The sequence below is a fragment of the Bombina bombina genome, chromosome 1, assembly GCF_027579735.1.
Source record: "Bombina bombina isolate aBomBom1 chromosome 1, aBomBom1.pri, whole genome shotgun sequence".
Lineage (NCBI taxonomy): Eukaryota > Metazoa > Chordata > Amphibia > Anura > Bombinatoridae > Bombina > Bombina bombina.
The window spans coordinates 1,439,850,885-1,439,872,175 of record NC_069499.1 but is presented as its reverse complement, the minus strand read 5'-3'; the positions used below and the strand labels follow the sequence as shown (position 1 = coordinate 1,439,872,175).

General features: G+C 37.4%; 1 protein-coding gene across 2 annotated transcripts in view; it reads right to left on the bottom strand.

The window, feature by feature from the left end:
- Positions 1–2,011: 2,011 nt before the first annotated feature.
- LOC128652593 (receptor-interacting serine/threonine-protein kinase 3) overlaps positions 2,012–21,291 on the bottom strand; it is a 124,381-nt gene continuing 105,101 nt past the window's right edge. For both annotated transcript variants that reach the window (XM_053705529.1, XM_053705526.1), the window contains 5 exons: positions 21,177–21,283; positions 19,833–19,884; positions 18,810–18,880; positions 11,339–11,405; positions 2,012–2,320 (listed from right to left, as the gene is read on the bottom strand). In XM_053705529.1, the coding sequence (XP_053561504.1) occupies positions 2,097–2,320; positions 11,339–11,405; positions 18,810–18,880; positions 19,833–19,884; positions 21,177–21,283 (521 nt within the window). In that variant the 3' untranslated portion in view covers positions 2,012–2,096. The remainder of the gene's footprint in view (positions 2,321–11,338; positions 11,406–18,809; positions 18,881–19,832; positions 19,885–21,176; positions 21,284–21,291) is intronic.

The following is a 21,291-nucleotide window of genomic DNA, read 5'->3' as shown; positions in this document are numbered from 1 at the left end:
TTTTATTTTGATAGGGCTATTAGATTAGGTGTAATTAGTTTTAATATTTGATCATTTCTTTTTTATTTTGTGTAACTTAGTGGGGTCTTTTTGTAATTTAGTTAATTGTATTTCATTAATGTAATTTATTTAATTTTAGTGTAATGTTAGTTTTAACTGCAAGACAGGTTAGGCTTTATTTCACAGGTAAATTTGTATTTATTTTTTACTAGGTAGGTAGTAAATAGTTAATAACTATTTACTAACTAATCAACCTAGTTAAAATAAATACAAACTTACCTGTGAAATAAAAATAAAATATAACTATTAGTTAGATTGTAGCTAGCTTAGGTTTTATGTTACAGGTAAGTATTTATTTATTTTGAAATAGGAATAATTTAGGTATTAATTGTAATTTTTATTTGGAATTATTTTAATTATGTTAAAGTTAGTGGGTGTTAGGGTTAGGGTTAGACTTAGGGTTAGGTTTAGGGGTTAATAACTTTAGTATAGTGGCAGCGACATTGGGGCAGCAGATTAGGGGTTAATAACAGTAATGTAGGTTGCAGCGATGTTAGGGACAGCAGATTAGGGGTTAATAAGTATGTAGGTGGCGACGACATTGGGGCAGCAGATTAGGGGTTAATAATATTTAACTAGTGTTTGTGATGTGGGAGTGCAGTGGTTTAGGGGTTAATATGTTTATTATAGTGGGGGCGATGTCTGGATCGGCAGATTAGGGGTTAATAATTTTATTTTAGTGTTTGCGATGTGGGAGGGCCTTAGGGGTTAATAGGTAGTTTATGGGTGTTTATGGGTGTAAGTGTACTCTGTAACACTTTATTTATGAGCTTTATGGTACAGCTCTGTAACGTTAAACTCATAACTACTGACTTTCAGGTGACGGTACAGATCTTGTAGTTATAGGCTGTACTGCTCACTTTTTGGCCAGACAGGCAAACTCGTAGTACCGGCGCTATGGAAGTCCCATTGAAAGGTGCGGTAGTTACGTTGCGTGACGGCCAAAAAGGTGTGCAATACAGCTATACTTACAACACCTGTAATACCAGCGGTAGTGAAAAAGAGCCATAACACTGCGTTTTCACTCATAACGCACAACACGTAATCTAGCTGTATATCTTTATTTGTCTATGGACAGTACTTTTTTATTTTTATTATTGTATTTAATGCATTTACACCTTTATCTGTGTAATCAATGTTTTGGGGTAATATCACCATTTTCTAATCAGTTGCTATCAGGGAGACGTCCCATACTAAAGTCATTTTTAGTCTTTTAGAGTTTTTATATTCGATTATTTGTTTTTTGCCAAAGAACATTTGGACGTAATTGCAATTATTCCAAGGCTATTTAGGAACAGTCTATTATCTTGCACATGTGCCAAATACTATGAAATGGCCACAGGAGACATTTTGCTAGGTGTATTAATTTAAATGGTCTCGATTCATTAAAGCTCTATTTACCAGTTTTATATACAGGCAAACATTTACATATGTATAGGTTCATATACATACATATATGTGTTGAGTATGTGATATCCTTTACAGCTTAATGAATCTGCAGGAAAAGTCACATCAAGGCACCAACATCTACAAATGGCATCTTTTTATTTTTTTATTTTGCTGTTTGATTTAAAGTCACACTTACAATGTTGCATTTGTCACTAACAGTATGTGTCTTCAAGGTGTTGCTCTAACAGCTTTTCATAGAATACATAACAGTTTAAAAATAAAGGCATAACATGCAGGATTGAGTGAGGAACCAAAGAGCCAATGAGAACGAATACTGAAAGGGAGCTGATGGAACCAGCCAATGGGCTTGCTCATAGATAATACGATTTTTACAGCAAGAAGATTACTGCTTATTTTAAAATCCAGTTTATGCCTAACAGTGTGTCATGAAAATGTAATTGTCTACTACACATCAAAATATTTTTATGTAACCACAAAAAATAAATAAATATATAAATAAAATAAAAACGCAAGCAAAGGGAAAAAAACACAAACATTTCAATCATTCTTTAGAGTTGTTTATTATTCATCATTGATTGCTACAAAGAATAATCCCAGATTCTTTGAAAAGTTAATATTCATGAAAATTACTTTTGAAGAAATTTGATTACATCTGCAAGGGGAGTATCATCAATAACTTCTCTGCCAATATTCCCCAATGTATAAACTGCCCTCTTCATTGCTTCTTCCATATTGTTGGAATCCCTGGTCATTCTATCTATTTGAGTTGCAATGTCATTAAAAGTCACATTTTTTATAGTGTCTTCATCATGTTCCTTTATAGCCATTGAGATCTTATCAAACAGGAACCCTAAAGAAAAGGTAAAATAATTAATTGACAGTTATTACAGTTTTGAACACATTCCCATAACTTAAAAGGACATTGTACAGAAACCCTTTCAGTCACAAGGATGATGTAAAAACTATCGGCTAGATTTGGAGTTTTGTCGGTAACAACCCGAAAATCTAACGCCGGCTTTTTTCTGGCCGCACCATAAAAATAACTCTGGTATTGAGAGTCCACATAAAGGCTGCGTTAGGCTCCAAAAAAGGAGCGTAGAGCATTTTTAACGCAGCTTCAACTCTCGATACCAGAGTTGCTTACGCAAGCGGCCAGCCTCAAAAACGTGCTCGTGCACGATTCCCCCATAGGAAACAATGGGGCTGTTTGAGCTGAAAAAAAAACTAACACCTGCAAAAAAGCAGCGTTCAGCTCCTAACGCAGCCCCATTGTTTGCTATGCGGAAACACTTCCTACGTCTGCACCTAACACTCTAACATGTACCCCGAGTCTAAACACCCCTAACCTTACACTTATTAACCCCTAATCTGCCGCCCCCGCTATCGCTGACCCCTGCATATTATTATTAACCCCTAATCTGCCGCTCTGTAAACCGCCGCTACTTACATTATCCCTATGTACCCTAATCTGCTGCCCCTAACACCGCCGACCCCTATATTATATTTATTAACCCCTAATCTGCCCCCCACAACGTCGCCTCCACCTGCCTACACTTATTAACCCCTAATCTGCCGACCGGACCTGAGCGCTACTATAATAAAGTTATTAACCCCTAATCCGCCTCACTAACCCTATAATAAATAATATTAACCCCTAATCTGCCCTCCCTAACATCGCCGACACCTAACTTCAATTATTAACCCCTAATCTGCCGACTGGAGCTCACCGCTATTCTAATAAATGTATTAACCCCTAAAGCTAAGTCTAACCCTAACACTAACACCCCCCTAAGTTAAATATAATTTAAATCTAACGAAATTAATTAACTCTTATTAAATAAATTATTCCTATTTAAAGCTAAATACTTACCTGTAAAATAAACCCTAATATAGCTACAATATAAATTATAATTATATTATAGCTATTTTAGGATTTATATTTATTTTACAGGTAACTTTGTATTTATTTTAACCAGGTACAATAGCTATTAAATAGTTAAGAACTATTTAATAGCTAAAATAGTTAAAATAATTACAAAATTACCTGTAAAATAAATCCTAACCTAAGTTACAATTAAACCTAACACTACACTATCAATAAATTAATTAAATAAAATACCTACAATTACCTACAATTAACCTAACACTACACTATCAATAAATTAATTAAATACAATTCCTACAAATAAATACAATTAAATAAACTAGCTAAAGTACAAAAAATAAAAAAGAACTAAGTTACAAAAAATAAAAAAATATTTACAAACATAAGAAAAATATTACAACAATTTTAAACTAATTACACCTACTCTAAGCCCCCTAATAAAATAACAAAGCCCCCCAAAATAAAAAAATGCCCTACCCTATTCTAAATTACTAAAGTTCAAAGCTCTTTTACCTTACCAGCCCTGAACAGGGCCCTTTGCGGGGCATGCCCCAAGAAATTCAGCTCTTTTGCCTGTAAAAAAAACATACAATACCCCCCCCAACATTACAACCCACCACCCACATACCCCTAATCTAACCCAAACCCCCCTTAAATAAACCTAACACTAAGCCCCTGAAGATCATCCTACCTTGTCTTCACCTCACCGGGTATCACACCGATCCGTCCAGAAGAGCTCCTCCGATGTCCTGATCCAAGCCCAAGCGGGGGGCTGAAGAGGTCCATGATCCGGCTGAAGTCTTCATCCAAGCGGCATCCATCCGGAGCGAAGCGGCAGCATCCTGAAGACCTCCGACGCGGAACATCCATCCTGGCCGACGACTGAACGACGAATGACGGTTCCTTTAAATGACGTCATCCAAGATGGCGTCCCTCGAATTCCGATTGGCTGATAGGATTCTATCAGCCAATCGGAATTAAGGTAGGAATATTCTGATTGGCTGATGGAATCAGCCAATCAGAATCAAGTTCAATCCGATTGGCTGATCCAATCAGGCAATCAGATTGAGCTCGCATTCTATTGGCTGTTCCGATCAGCCAATAGAATGCAAGCTCAATCTGATTGGCTGATCGGATCAGCCAATCGGATTGAACTTGATTCTGATTGGCTGACTCCATCAGCCAATCAGAATATTCCTACCTTAATTCCGATTGGCTGATAGAATCCTATCAGCCAATCGGAATTTGAGGGACGCCATCTTGGATGACGTCATTTAAAGGAACCGTCATTCGTCGTTCAGTCGTCGGCCAGGATGGATGTTCCGCGTCGGAGGTCTTCAGGATGCTGCCGCTTCGCTCTGGATGGATGCCGCTTGGATGAAGACTTCAATCGGATGGAAGACCTCTTCTGCCCCGCTTGGATGAAGACTTCAGCCGGATCATGGACCTCTTCAGCCCCCCGCTTGGGCTTGGATCAGGACATCGGAGGAGCTCTTCTGGACGGATCAGTGTGATACCCGGTGAGGTGAAGACAAGGTAGGATGATCTTCAGGGGCTTAGTGTTAGGTTTATTTAAGGGGGGTTTGGGTTAGATTAGGGGTATGTGGGTGGTGGGTTGTAATGTTGGGGGGGGGGGTTTGTATGTTTTTTTTTACAGGCAAAAGAGCTGAATTTCTTGGGGCATGCCCCGCAAAGGGCCCTGTTCAGGGCTGGTAAGGTAAAAGAGCTTTGAACTTTAGTAATTTAGAATAGGGTAGGGCATTTTTTTATTTTGGGGGGCTTTGTTATTTTATTAGGGGGCTTAGAGTAGGTGTAATTAGTTTAAAATTGTTGTAATTTTTTTCTTATGTTTGTAATTATTTTTTTATTTTTTGTAACTTAGTTCTTTTTTATTTTTTGTACTTTAGCTAGTTTATTTAATTGTATTTATTTGTAGGAATTGTATTTAATTAATTTATTGATAGTGTAGTGTTAGGTTAATTGTAGGTAATTGTAGGTAGTTTATTTAATTAATTTATTGATAGTGTAGTGTTAGGTTTAATTGTAACTTAGATTAGGATTTATTTTACAGGTAATTTTGTAATTATTTTAACTATTTTAGCAATTAAATAGTTCTTAACTATTTAATAGCTATTGTACCTGGTTAAAATAAATACAAAGTTACCTGTAAAATAAATATTAATCCTAAAATAGCAATAATATAATTATAATTTATATTGTAGCTATATTAGGATTTATTTTACAGGTAAGTATTTAGCTTTAAATAGGAATAATTTATTTAATAAGAGTTAATTAATTTCGTTAGATTTAAATTATATTTAACTTAGGGGGGGGTGTTAGTGTTAGGGTTAGACTTAGCTTTAGGGGTTAATACATTTATTAGAATAGCGGTGAGCTCCAGTCGGCAGATTAGGGGTTAATGTTTGAAGTTAGGTGTCGGCGATGTTAGGGAGGGCAGATTAGGGGTTAATACTATTTATTATAGGGTTAGTGAGGCGGATTAGGGGTTAATAACTTTATAATAATAGCGGTGCGGTCTGCTCGGCAGATTAGGGGTTAATAAGTGTAGGCAGGTGGAGGCAACGTTGAGGGGGGCAGATTAGGGGTTAATAAATATAATATAGGGGTCGGCGGTGTTAGGGGCAGCAGATTAGGGGTACATAAGTATAACGTAGGTGGCGGCGCTTTGCGGTCGGCAGATTAGGGGTTAATTATTGTAGGTAGCTGGCTGCGACGTTGTGGGGGGCAGGTTAGGGGTTAATAAATATAATATTGGGGTCGGCGGTGTTAGGGGCAGCAGATTAGGGGTACATAAGTATAACGTAGGTGGCGGTCGGCAGATTAGGGGTTAAAAAAATTAATCGAGTGTCGGCGATGTGGGGGGACCTCGTTTTAGGGGTACATAGGTAGTTTATGGGTGTTAGTGTACTTTAGAGTACAGTAGTTAAGAGCTTTATAAACCGGCGTTAGCCCAGAAAGCTCTTAACTACTGACTTTTTTCCTGCGGCTGGAGTTTTGTCGTTAGATGTCTAACGCTCACTTCAGACACGACTCTAAATACCGGAGTTAGAAAGATCCCATTGAAAAGATAGGATACGCAATTGACGTAAGGGGATCTGCAGTATGGAAAAGTCGCGGCTGAAAAGTGAGCGTTAGACCCTATTTTGAGTGACTCCAAATACCGGAGGTAGCCTAAAACCAGCGTTAGGAGCCTCTAACGCTGGTTTTCACGGCTAACGCCAAACTCCAAATCTAGGCCTATTTAAATTAATGTAGCAGTATCTATGTCTTTCTATCAAAGTCCGTTGGCTTATTGATACCTCATTCTAATGCTTCCTGGATAAATCGGTACAATTGCTTATTGGACTCATCAGCCATTTAACATTACCAGAAAGTACACAGCTGATACAGTTGTATTAGTTTTCATTTTAAATTAAAACACTTTTTTTTCACAATTTTTTCCATCAAAAAAAAGTTCAGTAGAGTTAAATGCTGCTCTTTCATATGAATGACATAGATTTAAGCAAAAATGTGTAATGTATACACAACAACAGCAATATGGCATTGGTATAAGCTAAAATACTGAGTTGCCTATTTATTTATTGATCTGACTTATTTTGGACTTAATTACAAGTGGAGCATTATTTTGCATTACCACTTGAACGCTAATACTGCTGAAACTAAACGGGATAGCTCACGTATTACAAGTTGAAAGTAAATGGTTTGCGCTTGTGCTTGAGAGTAACCCGACTTGCACAAACTTTGTGACTTCGGATACCGCAACTTCATTAGCTTCTTCTCCCTATAAACTTCAATTGAGCTAATTTTAAATAAACAACGTAATACTTATTACTTGCGCGCTAACCAAAACTTTATATGGTGTCACTCATATGCTCCAGTCCAGCCCAGCAACAGCACTGATCGTGGACAAATAAGCAAAACATCTGTGTCACACCACATAACACAGTCCTAAGGTGCGCAGTCATTTATTATATAAATATATACAGGGAGTGCAGAATTATTAGGCAAGTTGTGTTTTTGAGGATTAATTTTATTATTGAACAACAACCATGTTCTCAATGAACCCAAAAAACTCATTAATATCAAAGCTGAATAGTTTTGGAAGTAGTTTTTAGTTTGTTTTTAGTTATAGCTATTTTAGGGGGATATCTGTGTGTGCAGGTGACTATTACTGTGCATAATTATTAGGCAACTTAACAAAAAACAAATATATACCCATTTCAATTATTTATTTTTACCAGTGAAACCAATATAACATCTCAACATTCACAAATATACATTTCTGACATTCAAAAACAAAACAAAAACAAATCAGTGACCAATATAGCCACCTTTCTTTGCAAGGACACTCAAAAGCCTGCCATCCATGGATTCTGTCAGTGTTTTGATCTGTTCACCATCAACATTGCGTGCAGCAGCAACCACAGCCTCCCAGACACTGTTCAGAGAGGTGTACTGTTTTCCCTCCTTGTAAATCTCACATTTGATGATGGACCACAGGTTCTCAATGGGGTTCAGATCAGGTGAACAAGGAGGCCATGTCATTAGATTTTCTTCTTTTATACCCTTTCTTGCCAGCCACGCTGTGGAGTACTTGGACGCGTGTGATGGAGCATTGTCCTGCATGAAAATCATGTTTTTCTTGAAGGATGCAGACTTCTTCCTGTACCACTGCTTGAAGAAGGTGTCTTCCAGAAACTGGCAGTAGGACTGGGAGTTGAGCTTGACTCCATCCTCAACCCGAAAAGGCCCCACAAGCTCATCTTTGATGATACCAGCCCAAACCAGTACTCCACCTCCACCTTGCTGGCATCTGAGTCGGACTGGAGCTCTCTGCCCTTTACCAATCCAGCCACGGGCCCATCCATCTGGCCCATCAAGACTCACTCATTTCATCAATCCATAAAACCTTAGAAAAATCAGTCTTGAGATATTTCTTGGCCCAGTCTTGACGTTTCAGCTTGTGTGTCTTGTTCAGTGGTGGTCGTCTTTCAGCCTTTCTTACCTTGGCCATGTCTCTGAGTATTGCACACCTTGTGCTTTTGGGCACTCCAGTGATGTTGCAGCTCTGAAATATGGCCAAACTGGTGGCAAGTGGCATCTTGGCAGCTGCACGCTTGACTTTTCTCAGTTCATGGGCAGTTATTTTGCGCCTTGGTTTTTCCACACGCTTCTTGCGACCCTGTTGACTATTTTGAATGAAATGCTTGATTGTTCGATGATCACGCTTCAGAAGCTTTGCAATTTTAAGAGTGCTGCATCCCTCTGCAAGATATCTCACTATTTTTGACTTTTCTGAGCGTGTCAAGTCCTTCTTTTGACCCATTTTGCCAAAGGAAAGGAAGTTGCCTAATAATTATGCACACCTGATATAGGGTGTTGATGTCATTAGACCACACCCCTTCTCATTACAGAGATGCACATCACCTAATATGCTTAATTGGTAGTAGGCTTTCGAGCCTATACAGCTTGGAGTAAGACAACATGCATAAAGAGGATGATGTGGTCAAAATACTCATTTGCCTAATAATTCTGCACACAGTGTATATATACAGTATATATATATTTTTTTTATTACATTACAAGCAATAGAATCAGCCAATAGAATGAGAACTGCTTAAATCCTATTGGCTGATTTGAAAAGCAATAGGATTTAAGCAGCTCTAATTCCTATTGGCTGATTCACATTTATCAGGGGTTTTAGGGGTTAATACATTTAATATAGTGTTTGTGATGCGGTAGGGCCTCAGTTTAGGGATTAATGGGTAGTTTATGGGTGTTTAGTGTACTTTGTAGTAGTTTAGTTATGAGTTTTATTTTACAGTTTTGCAGCGTAAAACTCATAACTACTGCTTTTAGATGGCGGATCTTGTGGTTTTAGGCTGTAGCATAGGTTTTTTAGCCTCACCGCAAAACTCGTAATGGCCACGCTATGGGAATCCCATGATAAAACTTAATTTTTACGTGTGCGTGACTGACGTTGCATTACAGGCTTGCAGTACAGCTATACCGACAAGACTTGTAAGGGCTGCGGTGCTGTTTTAACGCTGAAAATGCCATGTTTTCAGCGTTAAAAGATGAATGCACAACTCATAATCTAGCTGACTGTTAATTAACGTTACACATTTCATGCACAATCATACACGCTTCCTCTGAGATTGGAATCCACAAGAAACATTTTTGATACACAAATATAGGCAACTCTGTTGTCCCTAATATTGTATGTTTGTTTAAACTCAATAACAATTTAATTGTATTTAAAGCACAAGTAAATGTTATACCAGAATTAAAAAAAAAGTTTCAGCACATTTGTTAACCATAACAAATTTTACTTGCATTGTTCATTGTAAACTAATGTTGAATGTATAACAATTCCGAATATTAGACAATAGGCATTTCTATCAAAAGATGGCATTATATGAACAATCAACATCTTAAAGGAATTACTGATAGCTTTTGATGGGAAAAGATATACTGTGGAAGGTTGCATAAACTTTAATATCAGTATGGGGCGGTAGTACAGTTAAAGGGACACTAAACCCAATTTTTTTTCTTTTATGATTTGGATAGAGCATGCAATTTTAAGCAACTTTCTAATTTACTCCTAATATTCATTTTTCTTCGTTCTCTTGTTATCTTTATTTGACAAAGCTGGAATAAAAGCTTAGGAGCCTGCCAATTTTTGGTTCAAGAGAAAAAAGAAATACCAAGAGAACTAAGAAAAAAAATGATAATAGGAGTAAATTAGAAAATTGCTTAAAATTGCATGCTCTATCCGAATCATGAAAGAAAAAAATGGGGTTTATTATCCCTTTAAGCATTTAAATATACAAGATTTGTTGATTAATATTTTAATTCAAGCTAACCCTGTGCTTGCAGCCTCTAGGCTGCCTTCAGCAGCGCTATTTTTTATTATAAAAAAAACTGTGGGTACTACAGCCAATCAGAGACCATTGCACCTGAGCTATTTTATGTCAAAGGCAGCCCACTTCCAAGTGCTTGTTGCCTCCATGAAGAGAATACACAAATCCTCTCTCCACCATCATAACGTAACTCAGGAGTACATTGCTTGACTTGATCACTATGGTCTCCGTTTGGTGCTGCTGAGGGACATTTTGGAGTCTATATGAACAGGGTAACTATTCTTTAATATATACATGAACAAAAAACACAATAGTTAAATGCTTAAATGTGCTGCAACCCACCCTAGGGACATTGAAGTAGTGCATTAAAGTTAATGTGTCACTTTAACCCCTTGCGCCAATCAGGCGTAGATATACGTCATGCAGTACACAGCCCATTTTAAGACAACATATATCTGACCTTCAGGAAGCTCACTTGACAACCAAGATTTGCTCTTCCTAGGCTGCAGGCATGTGCCTTCATATGGTAACAGAGGATAATCGTTATTCCTTAACCATATGAATGCAGACTGCATGATTGTTACAGACAGTGATACAGTCTGTGTCAATGTCTGTAGCAATCTCCGTTTGTGCCGGTGGGAGGTTCGGGAGGGATGGAGGAAGGTTGGAGGGAGGTAAGGGATACTACAGAAAAAATGGGGAATCTGGTTGGGTGGCCCCTACAGTAGCGATCGCAGGGAGGGAGGAGGTTGGGGGGGGGACACTAAACTACAAAAAATAAATTAATTAATTAATTAAAAAATTAAATAAAAATAAATCTATAAGCTGGGTACTGGCAGATAGCAATTCAGATTGTTTTACAAAGTTATCATGTGGTTTTCATTGCATACTATCATAAAGTTCTACCAAATCTAAGAATATACATTGTTTTTATTTGGAATTGTAAGTCTTTTTTTAAATGTCAGTGTTATTGAAAGGTTTATTGGTACAAAGTATATAGCCATTATATGTAATACGCAATATTTCAGGCTTGTATATAATATTGTTAAATAAACATAAATAACTGATGCATTATAAAGGAATAACAAATATTAGCAACCTGGTGGTTGATCATCATCATCTTCTTCCTCCTCATCTTCTGAAGTTTTAGCTTCTTTTAGCTGTAACTGATTAGGTAAAAACAATGTAATTAAAATTGTGTCTGCAGACATTGGACGGAAAATCTTTGAATAGTCATTTATTATAATTGAGTTAAAAATATTTTAAAAAATAAGCAATAATAAGAACAATAATAATGTGGAATAAGCTTTAGAAATAATGGGTATGGATTAATAATATGCTATGATTTTGTTGGACATTCATTTTTACCCATGGAGCCTTTGTATAAAAATTGTAAGAAGCATTCTAAGATTTGCATGAAACAGAATAGTCAATAATTAGTGGCTGAATTGAAAACCTAGCATTATTTAATATTATGGGCTAGATTACCAGTGGCACATTATTGTTAGTGCGGGACGCAATAAGTAAAATCCCGACCGTGCTAATTTTAGCAAAACATTTTATTCTATGTGGAGAACATTGGAATGTAAAACATTCATAACTCACTTCAGGTTTAGCGCTGTAAGTCTAAAGCTTTTTTGGGTTTGCGAGCAAGGTATTTTTTTTTTAAGTAAGCGACATTAAAGTTTTTGAGGGGAAGAAGTTAACACGGTCACTATATCCTAAGTCTAGATGTTGGTGTGCATTGGGTTTCGCTTACTAGCAAACTTTTTTTCTGTCAACTTGTAATAGGCGCACTAACCCACCTGCATTAAAAGCTTACTTCTAGAGAAGTTTGCATGCGATCGAAAAAATATATTTAGCACGCCACTTGTAATGTAGCTCTATATGGTAAAAGAAAGCAAAATGTATGCTTACCTGATAAATTAATTTCTTTCAGGATGGTGAGAGTCAACAAGACATCACATGTGGGATTACATTCAATTCCACTAGGAGGAGGCAAGAACAGCCCTACAAACCCAAGCTTTAATCCTTCCCATTCTCTCTGAATCTCTCAGTGATACAAATGGAAAAGTAGATGAAAGAGAGAAAACCAGGAAAGACAAATTGAGACACTTCAAGCGCAAAACAAAAACTATTGGGGCAGGACAAACAGTTAAGTATGTTAATGATAAAGCACTACAACCTGCAGAACTTTTCCTGCCAAAGTAGCTTTTGAAAAGGTATACACACCAAAGAGATAAATGTTTTAAAAAATATGTAAAAAAAAGACCAACTAGCTACCTTACAAATCTTCTATGGAAGCGTCATCATTACAGAAGTGGCAGCTTCTCTAGTGAAATAAGCCATATTGCTTTCAAGGGAACCAGGAATGAAGTGTGAAAAATGCCTTAAGATATATATAGATATATATATACTATACTATATATATATATATATTTTTTTTTTTTTCTAAAAGCAAACAAGTTGTGAAGAAACTGCTCCTTAGAATGCTTAGGAGCTGGACAAATAGAAAGGAACACAACCTCTTGGATGATAGTATATCATAAATACCACGTTGGGCAGAAAGAAATAGCTAGATTAAAGAACATCTTTGTCCTGATGAAAGACTGTCTTGTCTTGGGAAATAGCATGATCCTTTGAGACAGATCCTTGTTATCTTTATTTCACTGTTGCAGTATCTGCAATCAGAGAAACTGAGGATAAAATCTGACAAATGGGACTGAATCTGTGGCAGCAACCATGATTCCGGCAACTTCGATGCCTTGAGCAACACAAGATCAACAACAGCTTTCTAATTCCATCAAACCTCTCCTCTCATCCTTCTCCTCCTTTTCCTGCCCTGACCAATCTATCTGCCACTATAATTCCACCTTTACATCCGTCCTTAACAATTTAGCCCCTCTTACCATAGCTCGGAAATCAAACACTCATCCTCAGCCCTGGCATACTCCTCTGACACGGTACCTATGCAGATGTTCCCGTACTGCTGAGCGGCACTGGAGAAAATCTAGGAGTTCACCTCTAATCTTTCTTCAAACCCAAAACGTTTGTTCTCCACTTTCAATACTCTTCTCCGCCCTCCCCCACCTCCTAATACAACTTCTCTGTCAGCTCAAGACTTTGCCAACCACTTCAATAACAAAATCGACTCCATCAGAAATGAAATCAGCTCTCAACATAATTCCATTCTCTCACCCCCTCAAATGCTCTCAATCAACCACAACCCACATAACCTTAAACTTAGCTCATTCTACCCTGTTACTGAGGAAGAAGTTTCGGCACTTATACTGCGCTCTCACCTCACTACCTGTCCCCTTGTCCCTATCCCCTCACAGCTACTCACCTCCCTCTCTGCCACCCCTATACTCACACACACTTTCAACCTCTCCCTCAGCACCGGTATATTTCCCTCATTGCTGAAACATGCACTGGTCACACCTATCCTCAAAAAACCTTCCCTGATCCTACCTCCCCATCCAACTACCGCCCGATTTCCCTCCTCCCTCTTGCATCAAAGCTTCTCAAAAAACTAGCTTATGCACGCCTATCCCATTTCCTTACAATAAACTCCCTCCTTGACCCATTGCAATCTGGATTTTGTCCCCATCACTCCACAGAGACAGCAATTGTTAAGGTTACCAACGACCTACTTACAGAAAAATCAAAAGGCCGCTTCTCTCTGCTTATCCTTCTTGATCTGTCCGCAGCCTTTGACACTGTTGACCACCCTCTTTTGCTCCAAACCCTCCAATCCTTCGGCATCTGTGACACAGCCCTCTCGTGGCTCTCTTCCTACTTGTCAAACCGTACCTTTAGTGTAGCCTTCTCTGGGGCCTCCTCTGCCCCATCAGCACTTTCTGTCGGAGTACCGCAAGGCTCTGTCCTCGGTCCCCTTCTCTTCTCAATCTACACGTCATCACTAGGTTCCCTAATAAAGTCCCACGGTTTACAATATCATTTGTATGCTGATGACAACCAAATCTACTTCTCTGCACCAGACCTATCTCCTTCCTTGCTAACCCATGTCACTAACTGTCTTTCTCACATCTCTATCTGGATGTCCTCTCACTACCACAAGCTAAATCTCACCAAAACTGAGCTCCTTATTTCGCCCCCCCTTCTTCTAAACTCTCCACCCCCAATCTCTCTATAACTGTCAACAACTCCATCATTACCCCTACCCTGCATGCCCGATGTCTCGGGGTCACATTTGACTCAGATCTTTCTTTGACTCCTCACATTCAGTCATTGGCTAAAGCCTGCCGCTTCCACCTTAAAAACATCTCTAAAATTAGACACTTCCTTACACAAAACACAACTAAGATTTTTATCCACTCTCTCATTCTTTCCCGCCTCGATTACTGCAACTCTGTCCTCTCCGGTCTCCCCACCTGCCGCCTAGCTCCTTTACAATCCATAATGAATGCCTCTGCCAGACTCATCTTCCTTACATGTCGCTCTTCATCTACTGCACCTCTCTGCCAATCCCTTCACTGGCTTCCTCTTGCCTCTAGGATCAAACACAAAATTCTCATTCTGACATACAAAGCCCTCAACTGCACTGCACCCCCCTATATCTCAGACCTTGTCTCCAGATACTCTACCTCCCGTCCCCTTCACTCTGCTCACGACCTCCTACTCTCCTCCTCTCTTGTCACCTCATCACACTCCCGTTTACAGGACTTCTCCAGACTGGCTCCCATCTTCTGCCTTGCTCCACAAGACTCTCTTCTAGTTTTAAAAGCTTCAAGTGCTCCCTAAAGACTCTACTGTTCAGGGATGCATACAACCTACGCTAACCTTTCTTTATACCAGTTCCTGTCCTCCATTGCTATCCCCTGAACCCCCTTAGCATGTAATCCTAAGAGTCCAGCTGTTTGTAGATCACCTTCTTAAGAGCTGACTACAACAGTGCAACTCTTGGCATGGCCCTCTACCCATTTGATCCCTATAATTGTTTTGTTGTACTCTGCCTTTGTTTATAGCGCTGCGGAATCTGTTGGCGCTATACAAATAACTGATAATAATAATAACAAGGAAAAAAGAGTTGAGCTTAGACCTGTTGCAGATTAAGTCTGCATTGGTCAATCAGTGAAAGTCACATATTTACTGAGTAGATAAAAACCCTAGAAAAGACACACCATTTGAGGAGTTAAAAATGTTTTTTCAAACACTGAGTATCCAACCTTGAATATGAAGCAGATTCACACACAGTCAAATGAAAAGGGGGTGCCTCGACCAATGTAACATCCAAGTACGTAACTACAGAGATCTCTTGAGCTCTAACCACTGTCAACAATATACAAATAGAAGTACCACAAACTGACAATGCTAAAGGAAAGCACATTTCAGGAACCAGACATGATACTTGTGAAATTAAACATGTATATAAGTCAATGTAAGATATCAACTGATCCCTCCTGCATTAAAGGAAGAATAGAGTGAACCATCTTGAAAGTGGGAACTTTCTGGAATGTTGACATCCAAGATAGGCCAAAAGGTACCTTCCTTCTCTTGGCACTGTAAAGAGACTGCAATAAATCCCTGATGTATTTCTTAAACTGGAACTGCAGCAATTATCACTAGGGATGGGAGAATGTGTATATATCCTAATTCGAATGTTAGTATGAATGTTATTGTAGAAATTTGATTTGCATAATCGAATGTTGATAAGAACGAATCTTCTTAAAAATTCTATTATTTTTTTCTATTGCAGATTTCAGTAGACTGGCCCATCGAAAACAATGCAAGCATAGTCCCAAGAATCTCAAAAATAAAAGCATTCTACAACCCAGGGGATAAGTAGACAAATCCACATTTCATCTGGGGAGTGATGGTTGTGCATTACATAAGGAACAGCACACTGTAGGCCAGAGGATTGGCAGATATACTTACACTGCCTGAAAACTTCTGTCTTTACCTCTGTCTCTTATGGGGAAATGGGTTTTAGATCTGTTAGAGAGCCCTTATCAACAACAAGTAGATCAGAACTGCAGAATTTAATTCACTCTATCTTGGAGGCAAAATATGACTGAGGGATTCAGAGAAAGTAGGATGAATTAAAACTCTGTTCGTTGTTTTTGCCTCATCCTAATGGACTGGAGTGTAATCTCACATGTGATGTCTCATAGACTTTTACAATCTGATCAAATATGCACCTTATCACATACTATAAAAATATTTTTTATAAAAGGTCTTTTTAGCAATTTTATATTACGGGCCTAGTGGTATGCCTATTCCAATTACAGTCCCCTAAACACTTGTCAATTAAAAGTGCTAGAAAGATTGAATATTATGTAGCAGAAAATGAAAATATATCAACACAAATTATATTAGGAAAAATCCCTAGCATAAATAAATATAGTTAACACTAACATTCTAGATTTTCAGCAATGGAAAGCAGTGGTTATAAAGGGATGTCATAAAAGACCCATCAATTACTGTCGTACCCCCAAACTTCAAAAGTGCCAGGTGTGTTTTTTACATGGTAGCTAATAAAGAACTCCATGCACCCTTAATATTAGGATGTGTACTCCAAATTGTATGGTCTAAACCCACCCTGATGGGAAGGGAGATGGATGACAACTAAAATATTATATCTAGAAATACAAATGGCACTCCTTTATAAATGTATTAAAGGGACACTGAACCCAAATTTTTTCTTTCGTAATTCAGATAGAGCATGCAATTTTAAACAACTTTATAATTTACTCCTATTATCAAATTTTCTTCTTTCTCTTGCTTTCTTTATTTGAAAAAGAAGGCATCTATGCTATTGTTTTGGTTCAGAACCATGGAAAGCACTTGTTTATTGGTAGGTGAATTTACCCACCAATCAGCAAGAACACAGTGTGTTCGCCAAAAATGGGCCGGCATCTAACTTACATTCTTGCATTTCAAATAACGATACCAAGAGAATGAAAAGAATTTGATAATAGGAGTAAATTAGAAAGTTGCTTAAAATTGTATGCTCTATCTGAATCACAATAGAAAAAATTGGGGTTCAATGTCCCTTTAAAGAGACACTAAAGTCCAAATTAAACTTTATAATTCAGACAGAGCATGCAGTTTTAAAAAATTTGCATATATTTTAAAATTTGTCAGGAAAAATAAATCTACTGCTGAGTTAAAATTCAGAGTAAGTGCTATTACATTGTTTTTGGGAATTGTTGGTTATGTAATTCTACTGTATTTACATCAGAATCAGAATAATAAGAAAATGTTGTAGTTCTAGTTAGGTTTTCATTCTTTATATACAAGGATAAGAGCTGTGAAAGACTTTGCTGGAGGAATATGAAAAAAAAAAAAACCCACTGAAAATCAGAAACACAGATTATTATTTTTTTATTGTCTAGAAGGATTTTTATGATGCTTTAGAAGTTGGAGGATGGCCTATTAAGTGTTGTGAGCCCTTCTGTGGTGATGGGTTGCAAGGGTGGTTTACATAAGGGGGCCCCTTTAGTGACAGAGGGAGGTTACAATGGGAGGAGAAAAGGTTTTGCTAGTGGACCTAAATTGGTATTGAGACAAGATAGGTTTTTGGGGATGGGATGTTGTGGAAGTTATCAGTAATTTTCAGTGGGGAGGCCATAGTTATAGAAAAAGTGAGGATCCACCAATGCATATAGGGCCAGATTACAAGTGGAGCTCTAAATATCACTTTCACTTTCAAGATATATGTGCGCTCCACTATGTAATACCAGTGCACTGGTATTATAAGTTAAAAGCAATGCGAAGCGAGCTTGAGTTCGCATTGCTGGGATGCATTGTGAGCGTGCTTCCATAGGCTTCAATGGGAGCCTCATTGTGATGCCGGCAGGTGGCATCAGAACCTCATGCAGCGAAGGGGTACGTAACGCATCGATGGCAGCATGTTTTTAAATATGTATATGACAACATCCTTGATAAAGGTCCCAGGTGGAGGACCGAAGCGTTGGATGTTTTTGGGTATGAAGTGTACCACAATATGTGAATAAAGTGGTAACATCCTTATTGAAGAAACTGGGTGCAAGTTATTTCTTTGGAGTATAAATAAATCCATATATATTTATGTGTTAATATGTGTATATACACATCACATAAATATACATGTATATAGTCATATACATATATATTTACTGGAACACACAGTTCCCATTTTTTCTAACAGCCCACTCCCACTAACTTTAGACCCCAAAAACTGCCTAGTGCAGTTGTTTTTTTATTAAAAAAAATGCTATATATTTTTTTTAAATAAAAAAAACTATATTGCCCTCTATTTTGATGGCATTTGGGTCACTTTTAAAAAATTACCCAGAGATCGGATCTCTAGTTAATTTTCTGAGCGCTAATTGCAACAACCAGCAACGCTTCCATAGGCTCCAATGGTTAATATTCTGAGTGCTAATTGCTAATGCAAGTTTGTGGTAGCAATAACCAGCCACTTGTAAAGCCTGATTAATATATGCGATAATTTAGCGATCTTCGTAATCTGGCCCATAATGTTTAATGTTAAGATTTTGCTAGTCGCTTCAGGAGTGGGTCTATTTAGAGTATATTGAAGGAAACAAACATGGTTGACCACTCACCTTTTCTTTGCTTTTGGCAACTAGATTTGACTGTATTGACTCTTCATCATCTCCACTAAATTCAAAGTAACCTGTAAATATAGACATTCAGAATTTGTCATTTATAAACACATTTTGGTAAAATATATCTTGCCTAATTACTCCTAGTTTCATTTAGAAATATTTCAGTGTTTAGATTAAAGTCTTAATAAAAATAGTCCATTTTTAAGGGACACGTGAGTTCAGTTAAAGGGACAGTAAATACCTTGTAATTACAAGATTTTTCTCCAGTCCTGCCAAAAATTAACATACTAGATACGTTTGAAAATGTTTTGAGTGTATCCATCACCTCATTTTTTTTGCAATTGTTTTTCAATAACCAAAATCTACTCATCAATTGCCATATTTTAAAGAGCCAATCTGAACTTGTTACTGGTCTAAATCCACCTAGCCTTGTCATTTTATTTGCAAAAGTTAGATTGTTTTGAGTTTCTTAAGTTTTTGCTTATGCAATTTAGGGATTTATATGTGGCTGGGTTTGTGCACTTAAGTTCTCACAATTACAAAACTTAGAAAACATATACAAAATTGAAAAAGTGATAACACACTTAAATGTCACAAATGATCTTTCTGTATTTGGATAGAAGAACTAATGTCTGCTAGCTAGTTGCATGAACATGAAAAATAAGAGTACTCAAAAAATTAAAGCTGTTAGACCTTGGAAAGATAGCCAGTTGTCACAAATGTAATTGTGGTTACACCATGCACAACTTAAAATCATGTTATTATAAATATTTTAAGATTTTTTTTAAATTATTTCAGTTTATTTTTTTGCATAAACCTTAAAAAATGAGTCAATTGAGCAAAAGGTTAAAGCTATCTATTCAGACTTGTGAGAACATTTCAGACTTGTCCAAGGATCGCTTTGGCTAATGAGGGTTAAAGTTAATGCGTGGACGAAATGTTAGTGGACAGGAATGTCAGCTGCAACATTAAACATACTATAATATATTAGACAAAGTGTTATATGTCCAGTTAACTTACTTTTATTCAGTGTGCTCAATGAAGAACTGGTGCATTCTTCACTGTCTTCTGACTGTAGAAAAGAAAGTGAGTGATATCAGAAATTATAAGGTTGTGGGCTATTTTAAAGAGACATTAAACACTAATACATGTTAGATATATTGATATAGTCAAATCTAAGATTCTGATAATATGTAAATGTGTTTTTAAAGTGAAGGTGAACTTTGATGAATGAAAGCCCAGTTTTTAAAAATACTATCAAAAACAGGGGCACTTTCATTCATCAAAGTTTACAAAGCAGCTGTTTTGTTTATAAACTTACCTTTCTTCTCTTCACGGTCGGAGCAGCTTCCCTCGCACAGAGATCCTCTCTTCACACGTCAGCAATTACTAATCCGGCTTTTTCCACCTCCAGTCATGGCATGGCCTCAGGCAATGATTCCACTGGGGGGGAAGCTGTGATTGGAGGAAGCCGGATTAGTCATTGCTGACGTGTGAAGAGAGGATCTCTGGGCAGGGGAAGCTGCTCCGGCTGTGAGGAGAAGAAAGGTAAGTTTTTAAACAAAACGGCTGCTTTGTAAACTTTGAAGAATGAAAGTGCCCCTGTTTTTAATAATATTTTTAAAAAATTGGGTTTTCATTCATCAAAGTTTACCTTCACTTTAAAGGGACAGTCAAGTCAAAAAAAAACCTTTTATGATTTAAATAGGGAATGTAATTTTAAACAACTTTCCAATTTACTTTTATCACCAATTTTGCTTTGTTCTCTTTGTATTCTTAGTTGAAAGCTAATTTTAGGAGGTTCATATGCTAATTTCTTAGATATTGAAGACGGCCTCTAATCTGAATGCATTTTGACCACTAGAGGGCATTAGTTACACTGGAGCCAGCACTGATTGGCTAAAATGCAAGTCTGTCAAAAGAACTGAAATAAGGGGGTAGTCTGCAGAGGCTTCGATACATGGTAATCACAGAGGTAAAAACTGTATTTCTATAACAGTGTTGGTTATGCAAAACTGCAGAATGGGTAAGAAAGGGATTATCTTTCTTTTTAAACAGCAACAATGCTGGTGTTGACTGTCCCTTTAAATTAGTAGCTTAAATAAAAACAAAATAAGTGTAAATGCTTTAGTCACCATAAAGTAATGAGTGCTGCCATGTTGTAATCTAGGTTTAAAAGCTGGTTATCACTTCCTGTGCAGAGGCCATTTAGGGATCTACAAGAGTAACAATCTCACAGTGCTTAATGTCTAGTAAAATAAGCTATATTGGAGGTTGTGACCACATTGATGACTGTAATTAATTAGAGGGCACATTACACATGTGGGAACTAAGATGTGGAACATTTATCATATCTTAAAATACCTCATAACCAGAAGAATCGGTCTTCAGTTTATCTTGAACTGATCGAACTGCATTATCTATTCCACTCTTATACACTTCAAACATTTCTGTTGTTATGTCACTACATTCTGAAAAA